Consider the following 13,589-nt stretch of genomic DNA (forward strand, 5'->3'; position numbering starts at 1 on the left):
TGGCTGGGGGAATTCTGGGAGTTGAAGTCCAAATATCTTCAAGTTGCCAAGGTTGGGAAACACTGAGATAGAGAAGTAATGCCTTCATAATTCTGAGCTTCCCAGAAGTAACTGGTTGCCACTACAGAACACTTAATTTGTACTAAAATAAACTACTGTTGGCTCCAGCAAGTTTATTCTTATAGGATAATACTGCTAGCAGTATAACAAATTTATGCTTATGAATGCATTCAATTGAACCGATTGAATTCTGCCTCAGCTGGTGTTTTTCTTTGCTGAGCATGTTGGCATTTTAGGATTTATTAGTTCCCAGTTCTATTCACACACGCACACAGCTTTATTTATATATTTATTAGTGGTGGGAGGAAGTCAAGGTAAATCCCCATTAAAAGAAACCATTGAGGGACAATGGAGAGGAGCTAGATAAGGACATTTGGGTTGTGTTCATGATTTATAGATAGGTTGCTTTATGTCCCCAAACAGTCATGATCAGCTGTTGATTAACTCTATAATGGCTTAAACTATAATTTAGCTCTCTTAATTTAATCTCAGGCATCCTATTCTAGAAGCTAGGCTCAATATTGCAGTTGGAAAGAAGCAATAAAAATGTCAAATTGGATGTGACTTGATATAACTAATTAATCTTTAATGGGATTGTCTTTGCAGGATAGCTGATCCAGACCAGCCAGTGCTATGGTTAGACCAAATACCAGCTCAAAGCCTTAGCAGAGGTTTTAATAATCACATCAATCTTATCAGGTATGATGTTTCAGTGAAATTTTGTTTACTTCAGATCAGGGGTGGGTTCCTTTTCTATTTTCCTACCGATGCGCATCATGACGTTTCATACGTGCATGCGTGCATTCTCATGCACAATTTCACTTTTGCGCATGCTCAGAGGGACGGTTTTACTTCTGCGCATGCGCAAAGAGCTGAAAAATTACTCACCATCTAAGAATAATTTCATCATTGTATGTCCCGAACTCTCCTCAAAAACAAAACAAGATTCCATGCTGGACCATTCCAAAAGAGGTACAGGAGAGGGACGGCATACAAATCCAATTAAACTTAAATACAGGCCACATTATGGTCAATTGCAGGACTGATATATATAGGCTGGGAAACTTTTTGCTTTTCTTGGAATGAGCTGTGTTTGCTTTCACTAGCCTTGCTTATTTGAAGGAGAACAAACAATTTTTGCATCCTGTAATTGTAATCTATCTAGTACAAAGAAAGAGTCATGGGATGCCTTCATCTGGCATCCCGTGACTCTGTGGAAATATTGCCTATGGCCGGTCCAAACGTAATTTATTTTTAGGGTAACCTAAAATGTTTCTATCTTGATAGTTTACAAGTTTAATCTGGTTTTATGAAAGATACCTTTTGAATGGCTATGATGTTCAGCCACCCTGACACTTGAATACCTCTTCTCTTTGATTTTGAGCAGAGGGGCGCTACCTTTCAATGGAGAGAGGGTGCAAGGTCACTCACGCCGTCAGTTATAAAGTACAGTGGTACCTCTTCTTACGAACGCCTCTACTAACGAACTTTTCGAGATACGAACCCGGTATTTAAGATTTTTTTGCCTCTTCTTCCGAATTATTTTCACCTTACGAACCCGAGCTGCTGCCATTGGGATGCCCCATCTCCGGACTTCTGTTGCCAGCCGAAGCACTGGGATTTCCCTGAGCCTCCCCTCGCTGGGAATCTCCTCCTCCAGACTTCCATTGCCAACTGAAGTGCCCGCTCTTGCGTTGCTGGGATTTCCCTGAGCCTCCCCTCGCTGGGAATCCCTTCATTTTTGCTGGCGCTGCTTTGAATCCCAGCGAGGGGAGGCTCAGGGAAATCCCAGCAACTCAAGAATGGGTACTTCGGCTGGCAATGGAAGTCCAGAGGCAGGGATTCCCAGCAGTGCAAGGCAAAAGGAATGACTTTTGGGATTGGGTTGCACACATTATTTGCTTTTATATTGATTCCTATGGGGAAAATTGCTTCTTACAAACTTTTCTACTTACGAACCTGGTCATGGAATGAATTAAATTTGTAAGAAGAGGTACCACTGTATATGGACAGAAGGTTTTTTGCTTCCTGTATGTTTGCTTTTTTTTAATTGCTGTGATTATTTTGTACAATATTTTAATTTATAAAACTGTGCATCTGGAATGGGATAGCTTAACCATTCAGAAAATACATACATTCATTCACACATACATGAGTACATACATAAATGCCTTATGAGGGTTGTTGGGGGTGAGGGGTTTAATCTTTCAGTCATCTGTAAAGCATCTTGGTTGAACTGCTATCCAAAGGGATTTTATTAGGACCGATTCTTGCAAGATAACTTGAAAACTTTTCAGAGATTAAATAGTTTAATGTTGTTCTCACACTGTTTAGAATTTAAACACTACATTATTGAAATATATTACCTACGAGAAAAGCTCATTGCAAAAGAGACTTCTCTTGTGAATTAAATATTGTTAATGAGTATGTATAACTTGCATTTATATTACAAATTTAATATACATGAATAATAAATTTGCATTCATTCATTTTATGAATTTGATAATTTATAATATAATTGATCATAATTTTCTCTTACCATATTACTGTTCAACCTTGATTCAAATACAATACAATGATGATTAAAAATAAATTAAAAGTGAGTTTTGTAATGCTCAGAATATTTTATTTTTCATATACTGCAGATTTCATAGCAAGTAGGTATTGGGGGGAACCCATCTTGAGAGCACAGTTCATAATCCAGTGTCATGTATAAAAATTGTGCATGTCCTTAATTATTCATGTATGAATAATTAATCTATCTTTAATATACATTTAAAAAATATTTGTATCTACAGGGGCCAGTTTATTAACATGAGATACACAGAATATTTTGACAAGATACTTCATTTTATCAAAGACAGGATCCTTGTTTATCATAGGTACAATTTTTTTTCTTGTAATTTTATAGTAATTCTTGTTATTTATAAAGCCTTTCAAGACTAGATGCCCTGTATGTGTATATATGAATGCATGTATTCTGGCTATATATTTATCATCTGAATAAAATGACATAAACCAAACTGTTAGAGATCAAAGATTTAGTTGCAAGAGCATGTGTGCAAATATCAAGATTCAGTGAATTTTAGACAATAGAGTAGAAAGAGAGAGATAAAAAAACAGAGCAGAAAATGAGAAAAATATTCTTAGGTTGGCCAAAAGAAAAAGATCAGCTAAAGAAAGTATATGGGAAAATAGATAGAAAAATTAAGGAATTCAAATATGAAAATAGGTTTAGTAATAAAAATCAGATAATCTGAGAAATATTTTATGATGTATCCTGTTTCCATGCAAGATAACTGTAAATAGAATCTAATGATGAAATGTTTAATTGAAATTGCTAAAATCTTATTCAACTGAAATTTGTACTAAAATCTATTTTAGTGCTAATAACCACAAAGAATTATTGGAAGTTCAAGAAGCATTGGAGCAGGTACATAAGGTAGAAGATCTTCTTCCAATTATGAAGGTATTTTTCTCTTTAAACTATTTTTATTAATATTAGAAATTAGATCATTCAAACATAACTGTAGAAATTAAATATTAAAACTTGCCCATTATGTTATAATTAAATGGTTATATTATCTCATATTGGCTGTGTTTTGCATTTGGTTTGTGTCATTATGGCCAAGAGAAAGAAGATGCATGAATCTCCTCTTCCTACAAAGTATTATGATATAAAAAGCCAAATTTTGAGGTGAGATTTTTCAAATCATGTTATGGAGAGTTGTGTATTGCCATATATATTTAGGATTATATTGAAAATAAAATTGGAAGCACATAGATATTATTGCCAAGCCATTCTTTTCCTGTGTCTTCTAGAATTCATTTAAATTGGATGTCACAATTCTTAGCACCATGACTTAATATTTGTCATCTGTTTTAACTTGTACATTATTGTTATTTCCTTTGACTGGTATTTTTTGGCTTTATACCAGCGTTTCTCAATCCCAGCAATTTCAGATGTAATATACAGTAGTTATCATATTTCTCATTTACTATAGAGTCCAACTTTCAGATGAATGGATTTCAGCTCCCTGGCTAGGGAATTCTGGGAATTGAAGTCCATGCATCTAAAAATTTGAGCTTTGTAATCAATAAGAAATGTGATTACTGTATATTACAAATAAAGCTGTTTAACAAATACATTGTGATTAAAAAAAAATAAGAGTTATTTTCTTTGAAGAAAGAAATCACTTAAAAAAACAGATTACAGGGGAACAGTCAGATAGGAGGAAATCTATAAGCAAATTTGATTAATAAATAAACACATCTATATCTAAACGACGACTCTTTACTCAGCTGTTTGAACTTATGATGTATTATTTATACATGTGATGGAAGGGCCAGAAAATAGAGTTGAAATCAAAACTGAGTGGAATCATTTATTTTATTTTCTCTTTACCTCTTCTTGTTAGGTAGCAATTTCTCTCGCTAGAAATTACTTGCAGAGTGTCTTTAAAAGAGGTTTACTGCCATTAACTATATCTTGTCTAGGGTGAGTCTAGTCCTAACATAGGAAATTCTCTGCTCTTTTAAGTATTTGGTCAATAACAAAAGTTCATCTCAATACTTTGTTATATATCCTTTGTTGGCAATGACAGAGGTCAAACATTTTCTGTAAGTCCTCACAAGATTGGCAGACATTGTTGCTGGTATGTTGGCCTATTTTATCATGCAGATCACCTCAAGAACAGTGATGTTTTGGGCCTGTCGCTGGGCAACATGGACTTTCAACTCCCTCCAAAGGTTTTCTATAGGGTTGAGATCTGGAGATTGGCTAGGCCACTCCAGGACCTTGAAATGCTTCTTACGAAGCCATTCCTTCGTTGCCCTAGTGGTATGCTTGGGATCATTGTCATGCTGAAAGACCCAGCCATGTTTCATCTTCAGTGCCCTTGCTGATGGAAGGAGATTTGCACTCAAAATCTCACAATACATGGCCCCATTTATTATGGTGTTCTTTGGATGCAACTCGGCATCCTTTCTCCTCTAAACATGATGAGTTGTGTTTCTACCAAACAGTTCTACTTTGGTATCAACTGACCACATGACATTGTTCCAATACTGTTCTGGATTATCCAAATGCTCTCTAGCAAACTTCAGACTGGTCCGGACATATACTGGCTTAAGCAGGGGGACAAGTCTGGGACTGCAGAATCTTGAGTCCCTGGCGGCGTAGTGTGTTACTTGAGTAGCCTTTGGTAGCCTTTGTTACGTTGGTCCCAGCTCTCTGCAGGTCATTCACTAGGTTCCCCTGTGTGGTTCTGAGATTTTTCCTCACCTTTCTTGTGATCATTTTGACCCCATGGAGTGAGGTGTGTGGAGCTCCAGATCAGGGAGATTATCAGTGGTCTTGTATGTCTTCCATTTTCTAATTATTGCTCCCACAGTTGATTTCTTCACACCAAGTTGCTTGCCTATTGCAGATTCAGTCTTCCCAGTCTGGTGCAGGGCTACAGTTTTGTTTCTGCTGTCCTTCGACAGCTCTTTGGGCTTCACCATAGTGGAGTTTGGAGTGTGACTGTTTGAGATTGTGGACAGGTGACTTTTATACTGATAACAAGTTCAAACAGGTGCCATTACTACAGGTAATGAGTGAAGGACACAGGAGCCTCTTAAAGAAGTTACAATCTATGAGACCCAAAAAATTTGTAGGTGGCCAAATACTTATTTTCCCACCACAATTTGCAAATAAATTCATTAAAAATCAGACAATGTGATTTTCTGGATGTGTTTTTTCATATTGTCTCTGATAGTTGAGTTCTAGCTATGATGTCAATTATCTCATCTTTTTAAGTGGGAGAACTTGCACAATTGGTGTTTGACTAAATACTTTTTTTCCTCACTGTAGCTCCAGCTAGGGAAATAAATCCTTTTGAGATTGTTGTAATTTACATTATGTAGTATAAGAACATTTCAGTCTGTTTCTTTTGACATTCTTTAAAGCAGCTTAATAGTAAAACAAGAGATGGTTTTACTATCCACACCAAAGTCCCAAGTCTCAAAAATCCAGGAAAGGAATATGATGGATTTACTATTACTTTAACAGGAAACAGGTAAGTTATGTCTTTCTTTTATGTTATGCCACACAGAACTTTATTTTAATTAGCTTATCAGTCAATTGAAGTCTGGGTTTCAGAGATCAGAGAGGTTTCAAAGTCACTAAAATATATTATCGTTTATCTGCAAAGCTGGATTTTCTGAACTTTAATTGCTTTATAGTCAGGTACCGTTTAGCATTTTATCCAAGTCGCACATTTAGTTTCTCATTTTTGTATGAGAATTATGTAGACTGAATCTATGGTTGTTTTTAACGTTCCTATTCAACAAGTGCACTGGAACCCGTAGAGTCTTTTTGTATTACCCAGTGTATGTTCATTGGTGTATATAGCAGTGTAGTTATATTGATGCATATCAGTTAGCATTTGACCGGTTATAAGCTGAGGATATGTATCAATCCAATATCTGATTTTTTAAAAAATCTAAATGATGCTGGGCTTCAATAGTTAGGTGGGTCTTTGATATTTGAACATAGATCTTTTTAACATTTATATTATATTGGTTTTTTTTCTAATCTAGGTGAAATGTTAATATATATTGCTATTCCATGTATGACATGCCATATGCTAAATAATTAAATAAGACACAAAATCATCCTTCAGAAATTAGTGCACAATCCTATACAAAGTATGTGATTGATGCATTTCCACCATTTCATTTATTTCCTTTTCTATCATGACCAGAAAGAAAAACAAACTAGAATTTAGTTTTATTCTGGTACATTTCTGGTTTGTAATCTATTAACTCTTTAGGTGTTGGATGGTTTAAAAATATAAATACAATAAACAAATAAAATTAGATTTCTTTAAAATAAGTGCTAGATTTATTTCCTTACTATTTGCTCACTTTTTTTTCTTACCTTCCTTTTTTCTTTTATTGCATTGCTTTTACTGTTATTTTTTAAAACAAAAAATAAAATAAAATGATGCAGATTTTGCTTTTGCAAAGTAAATTACTTTATAGTAATTTGCATAATAATATAGTAGTAAATGTATATAGTAAATTACAGAAGCTGTTTTTTTACATGTTTCTGAAATCTGAAACTTTTTTATTATTATTAATAAAGAACATAAAATGTGAGCATTTTTTAAATATAAGCTCATGAACATGATGATATCTCATGGGACAGCCTAACGTTCAAAACTGATATTCCGTTTTCATGTCTGAATTACACCCATCACAAATCATGGATCCACAAAAATTTGTTGCTATTCTTTTTCTTTCTTCTCTAAGTTGCAAGGTTTAGGGATAATTATTTAAAGATATTTTGGAAAATTAGAAGAATTCAGCAAAGTCATATATCATTGCTTGGTAATGTTGACATTTTTATGTTTATTTGAACATGTTTGAAGTGGTGGGGGGTTTTTTAAGCACTCTCTCTCACATACCTTGCAGGATTGGTAACCTTCTGTTTTCGGTTGAGACACAGACAACAGAAGCAAGAACACAACTTTATCATACAGAAATAGATGCTCTTTATAAAGATTTAACAATGAAAGGAAAAACACATCTTTTGTCTGCAGAACCTAGGGTAATGTCTTTTAATTGATTATTTAAAAAACTTATACAGTGATACCTTGTCTTATGAACTTAATTGGTTCCAGGAGGAGGTTTGTAAGGTGAAAAGTTTGTAAGATGAAACAATGTTTCCCATAGGAATGTAAAATGGATTAATGCGTGCAAGAGAAAAAAATAGCAAAAATGGCCCAGTTGTCACCTTTTGAAACAGCCGGGCGCTTCTTGGCGTTCTCCTGAACGCCAAACCCAAAAAGTTCGGCAAAAGTTCAGGTTCGGGAGGCCGCTGAGAAGCGCCACCGCCCGGCTGTCACCTTTGCAGAAGAGGCGCGGAGCTGTCGGCCGGTCGGGAGGCTCAAACGGAGGTGGGGAATCCCAATAGGGAATTCCATGGGCGGAGCTTTGACGTCACAAACACGTCCTTCCTGGAGTCCACGTTTCAGCCGTCCAGAAACGACGTCTTCGTGACGTCAAAGCTCCACCCATGGAATTCCCTATTGGGATTCCCCACCTCCATTTGAGCCTCCCAACCGGCCGACAGCTCCATGGCTCTTCTACAAAGGTGACAGCCGGGCGGCGGCGCTTCTTGACGGCCTCCCAAACCTGAACCCGAACTTTTGCCGAACTTCTGGGTTCAGCGTTCATGGTGGTGAGTTCGTAAGGCGAAAAAAGTTTGTAAGAAGAGGCACAAAAATCCCGAACACCAGGTTCGTATCTCGAAAAGTTTGTAAGACGAGGGGTTTGTATCACGAGGTACTACTGTATATAGGAAATGTTCAAGTAGATTTGGAAGACAATCTTTTAGGGTTTAGGGGTTCAGTTCAGTTTCCCATTCCTTCGGAGAGTATACGGAAATCGTGTTATGTAAAAACAGTCACAGGAAGGAGAGCAAGACAATTTTTCTGGTCCCCGTCCCCCCCTAGAATTCCAGTGGAAGAATGAAAGTGAAAGGTATTTCTAAGAACTAATCATCCAAAAGTGTCCTTTGGTAAAACCTTTTGTGGTTCACTTTTAGGGGATTGGAATAGAGTAATAGGCAAGATGGGCAGAAATTTCCAACCTCCAATTACCTTCCATAAATATCTTTAAAACTGGACCCCAAATGGACCATAGATGGTCACCCAGATTGTGATTTGTGGTTCTAAACCTATTTTCATCTTCATCTTTTTTTTTGGGGGGGGGGGGGGGGGAGATTATTGTGTTGCTGATATTAACAAGATGGGCGGAATATAAATGTAATTAAATTATTAAATTTATTTTATTTTATTTAGGAGACAGATGTCATATGCAATCTAATCTTGTCTGTTTTATACTACTTCTGTAACTTAATGCCCCTTTCCAGAGGTTCCACGTAAGTAACTATCTTTTTATACAATATTTAAAGCAAGCTCATCTTATTAATAACATAAATATTTATGGTTTTATATTATTCTCTGTCCAATCAATTTTTAAATAAGTACAAATGCTGTTACTTAATTTTATTTCAATTCTTATTGTCTGCAAGATTATAAAAATAAAAAATATAAAAGAATAATTTCTAATATTTTGGAAAGATTAAAATTTGATGTAGGCTGTAATCTTATAGTTGGATATATGTTTACTTGTCCATAATAACTAGAGCCTGCTGAATGGCTAATGTAATAATTTAAAGAAAACAGTATTGTAAAAGAATCCCCTACCCGACTCCTTAAATAATTGAGACTTGAATTAGTGATGGTTACTCTGTCAAATTCTAGCAATCTGCAATTAATGGGGTTTGTTAGAGAGAGTCTAACAGCTAGAAAATGAGCTGTAGAAAAAATGGCTGTGTCTCTTTTTGTTCTATCTGTTGAGTGTTACAGAGAGAAAGCAGCTTATTTTTACTCTATTGTTTTCTCCATTTTTGTTTCTCTTACTTTTCATATTTGTGAGAAGCTGTAGAATAAGTGTGCGATGCTGGGAAATCTGTTATTTTTCTGCATTGCCAGCTTGCTGGTTTTTCATGCTATATACTAACAACACTGTTGTTGCTGTTGTTTTAGTATAGTGGCTTATTCAATCATCATGGGAGCATTGATGGCAAGTGGACAGGAGGTGTCAGGAAAAATTCCTAAAGGAAAGGTATGCTCTGTATAATTTACCGGTAGATAAGAATAACTCTTGGTCAAATATGTACTGTTTCTGTATCTTACTCCTGTGTCCAAAATGCTCCTTAAGGATCCGGAATCCTGCTTGAAGATACCTTTAATATTGCAAAGGTTGCCTCTTCAGTACTGTATTAGAAATAGTCCTAAGAAAAATGAAAGGAGTTGTAACAAAATCATTAAATGAAATCATAGTTTAATATTTGTAGGATAATAAGTGGAATTTACTTCCAAGGAAACGTGTTTCTCCTTGGGCCTTAAATCTGATCCATTTACATTTGCAACTTTTCACTGTCATGCCCTGTATTTAGGGAGTCAGCTTTTAGTAGAAGTAAGAGAATTGTAAACTTGTTCTAACCTTCTTAATTCTTTCCTTAAGAGAGCACTGAAAGCTATCAAAAATCAATGCAGTTGTATTTTTTTTATTTATTGTTCTCTGGGATTTTGTCTACAATGTGCTGTTTCTAATATATAGCACTGAGTTATATGATAATCTGTCAGATGGGCCTTTTAACAGAAGTTATATAAGTAGACCAAATTAAAATGTAAATACATTTAAATACTATTTATAATCGTGGATTTTGAATTTAAATTTAAAATATATTTTCCTCTGAATTGTTTTGTGCAACTTTAGATTTTCAATGTTGCATTGCAATTGCACGTCCAGTGCTACTCTGCTGGTCCTCCAAATCATATGGCTATGGCTTTTGCATGACTCTGAATATGTGGGTAGGTTCTGGTACATCTGGAAATTATTTTAAAATATTTTTATCTTTAAACTCATTTTTAATGTTTTCCAGTTGGTGGATTTTGAAGCCATGATTGCCTCTAGTTCAGAAGCCTTTAGTAAAGTAGCAAAAGACTGGTTGAATTTGAAAAGGTAAAATACTAATACTGATTTATAGTGTACATGAGTGTGTTCTAAGAGAAAGAAAAGAAGACGACCTTCATTTTCTACCAAATATTTCATCTTCACTCACTTTGGGGTTTGATTTTTCTAAGCATGATCATCACTTTGTTTTGCCCATATTAAGCAGTATTCTGCTTAACTTTGTGCATGTCATGATAAACACAATATAGTCATTTTTAAAATAATCACATATAACAATAGCTCTTACTATAATTCAATACCGAATATAAATAAAATTTTGGATTGACTGAAATTATTGGGATAAACAACAGAATTCTGTTATACTGTAATGTGAAATACACATATACATACACCCACCCTTATATCCGCATACCCACACAGTACACATATACAGTGATCCCCCGCTCGTTGCGAGGGTTCCGTTCCAGGACCCCCCGCAACGAGCGGGTTTTCGCGAAGTAGCGCTGCGGAAGTAAAAACACCATCTGCGCATGTGCAGATGGTGTTTTTAACTTCCGCAGCGCTAGCGAGGAGCCGAAGATTGGGGGCGGCGCGGGTGTTTTAAAATGTCGCCGCCGACATTGGGGGCTCGCTAGCACCCCCCCGAACCCCAACCCGGGTTTGGGGGGGTGCTAGCAAGCCCCCCATGTCGGCGGCGACGTTTTAAAACACCCGCGCGGCTTTCCAATGAGTCCCGAAGACAAACGCGGAAGTTTGACGTTTGTCTTCGGGACTCATTGGAAAGCTCCGATCGTTTTAAAACTGGCGCGCCGTTCTCCGCTGACTCCTGGCGAACTTCCCGGGCGAAGGGCGAAGGGCGGGCGAGCGGGTGCTGGGGGGGCTTCGCCCTCCCGCCAGCAAGAGGGGGAAGACCCAGGGAAGCCGCCCAGCAGCTGATCTGCCCGGCGCCATCCACGCATGCGTGCCCATAGAAAAAAGGGCACACATGCGCAGATGGTGTTTTGACTTCCGGGTTCAAAAATCGCAAATTACCCTGTTCGCAATGGTCGGGGACGCAATAACCGGGGGATCACTGTACATACATGAAAATATTAATAGAAAAAAATGTTATCAGATTTATGATTTTCTAGATTAGAACCATTTTGGCTAGAATTCACTATTACAATACTCTGATTAATTGTAATAATTTAGTCTCTTGAACATGTATTGTTGAATATCAGCCTTGAACTCTAGGGCGATATTAAACTAAATATTAAACATTTATGTAAACATAAATATTTATATTTTTAAAATGTAAACATAATGCAATTTTGTTAATTTTGTTTTAGATAGGTATATGATCTATTAATCTTGGCAATTTACATTTTCAGCATTTCACCTTCCTACAAGAGCCTTCCACTGGTATCAGAATCATTTCCGACTTTACGAACGATGATGGAAGTATTAAGAGCGGATTCATCACATTGCCTTAAAAGGTTTTAGTTGCTATGTAACATCTGAATAAAGAACACTGACTTCCTCCTTTGTATGATTTATTTTTCTCATATCAGCATGAAATAATTTGATTTCTGATACTATTTTTATAGAAACCAAAGATTTATATCTTTATAATGCAGTAGACAATAGAAGTCGTTTCAATAACAATCTATTGGAGAGAAGACAATTTCATTTATTCTAAATATAACTCTGCCTCTGTTTCTTAACCGGTGATGTACTTAAAAAGATACTCTATGGAATTAAGCCCATTTAAATCAATATGAACCAAATTGTATAATATCATATTCTGTCCCTTTAGGGCTTCTGAATATTGATGGATGTATGATACAAATAATTGAAAAAAGAATATTTGAAATAATTGCAGATACTATACTTGCTTTCAGAAAATGTTGATTATGAATATTGCTACTCGGAATCCATCCATTTCAGGAAATGTACCCTTCTACAAATTTAATATCTGCTCTTTTGGTTTTGCATCAAGATTACAAAAGATAGTTATGAAAATATGTGAAGTATATCCAGGTATTCCTTGTTTAGCAGGACTCGAGATTGACAATTTTGTGGCTAAGTAAAGAGATTGCTAAATTGGAAATCACGTGACCATGTCTGTGTTTTCCAGCTACAAATTGACAAGACTAATAAGCTTTTGTTTGCCTCCTAACCACTCCCTGACTTTTTGGAATGTTCACCTTGGTATTGGGCTAATAAACAAGGAAATCAATGTTTCTATTTACATTCATTGGAGAACAAGGGATAAGCAGGCACAAAGTAGGGAATACACATTGAAAGCAATGTACTGGGGCTGGCAGCCATGAGTGCTATGCAAACAGCCAGTCTATTTCCCATTGTGTGCCTGCTTATTCTCTTATAATCCTTTCCTCTGCAATCTCTCCGCTCTGGAGGAGAAAACAGGAGAAAATGCCTATAGAAATAGTTTGGGGTGGGTTTTTTTTTCCCTTGCTCTGTTCACAGAGCAGAGTAGACATATTAGATTCAATTTCAATCTATTGTACCTCATTGTTCAACGCCGGGGTCACCCTAACCATATCAATCCTAGACCAGGATTGATGCAGGTTCAGAAAAAAGTACGGTATATTGCTCTTTTGTCTTGTGTGCCTCTCTGTACATCCATAAACCCAAATTATGCCATCATTTCCCAAAATGATTTTGGAAGTATATTTTTCTTTTTCTTTTGTTTTTTTGCCCTTATAATTTACTGTGTTGTCTTCTATTGCATTAAAGTCCCCAATTATACAAATATTTTTGTATCCAAGCTCTTAATACTTTTCATGGGATTTTTATAGAATGCAGCCACACGAGCAGTTGTGGGTGTGCCAAGGTACACATCACACCAACCCTCCGCGAGCTGCACTGGCTTTCAAATGGTCTCCAGATGCAATTCAAGATGATGATGGTGATGATGATGATGATGATTATTATTATTATTAATTAGACTTGTATGCCGCCCCTCTCCAGAGACCCGGGGTGGCTCACAACAT

The 13,589-nt window shown here is 36.3% G+C and overlaps 1 protein-coding gene across 4 annotated transcripts in view; it reads left to right on the forward strand.

Moving 5' to 3' along the window:
• Positions 1-12,112, forward strand: part of TTC13 (tetratricopeptide repeat domain 13) — a 43,573-nt gene extending 31,461 nt beyond the window's left edge. For 2 of the 4 annotated variants that reach the window (XM_070733925.1, XM_070733927.1), the window contains 9 exons: positions 667-759; positions 2,859-2,942; positions 3,445-3,529; positions 6,013-6,119; positions 7,519-7,654; positions 8,910-8,989; positions 9,660-9,738; positions 10,562-10,641; positions 11,964-12,112. In XM_070733925.1, the coding sequence (XP_070590026.1) occupies positions 667-759; positions 2,859-2,942; positions 3,445-3,529; positions 6,013-6,119; positions 7,519-7,654; positions 8,910-8,989; positions 9,660-9,738; positions 10,562-10,641; positions 11,964-12,075 (856 nt within the window). In that variant the 3' untranslated portion in view covers positions 12,076-12,112. Of the gene's footprint in view, positions 1-666; positions 760-2,858; positions 2,943-3,444; positions 3,530-6,009; positions 6,120-7,518; positions 7,655-8,909; positions 8,990-9,659; positions 9,739-10,561; positions 10,642-11,963 lie in introns of all 4 variants that reach the window. The other 2 variants (XM_070733924.1, XM_070733926.1) reach the window with 1 other exon arrangement.
• Positions 12,113-13,589: the final 1,477 nt, after the last annotated feature.

This window comes from Erythrolamprus reginae, chromosome 1 (assembly GCF_031021105.1).
Source record: "Erythrolamprus reginae isolate rEryReg1 chromosome 1, rEryReg1.hap1, whole genome shotgun sequence".
In the NCBI taxonomy this organism is placed as follows: Eukaryota; Metazoa; Chordata; class Lepidosauria; order Squamata; family Dipsadidae; genus Erythrolamprus; species Erythrolamprus reginae.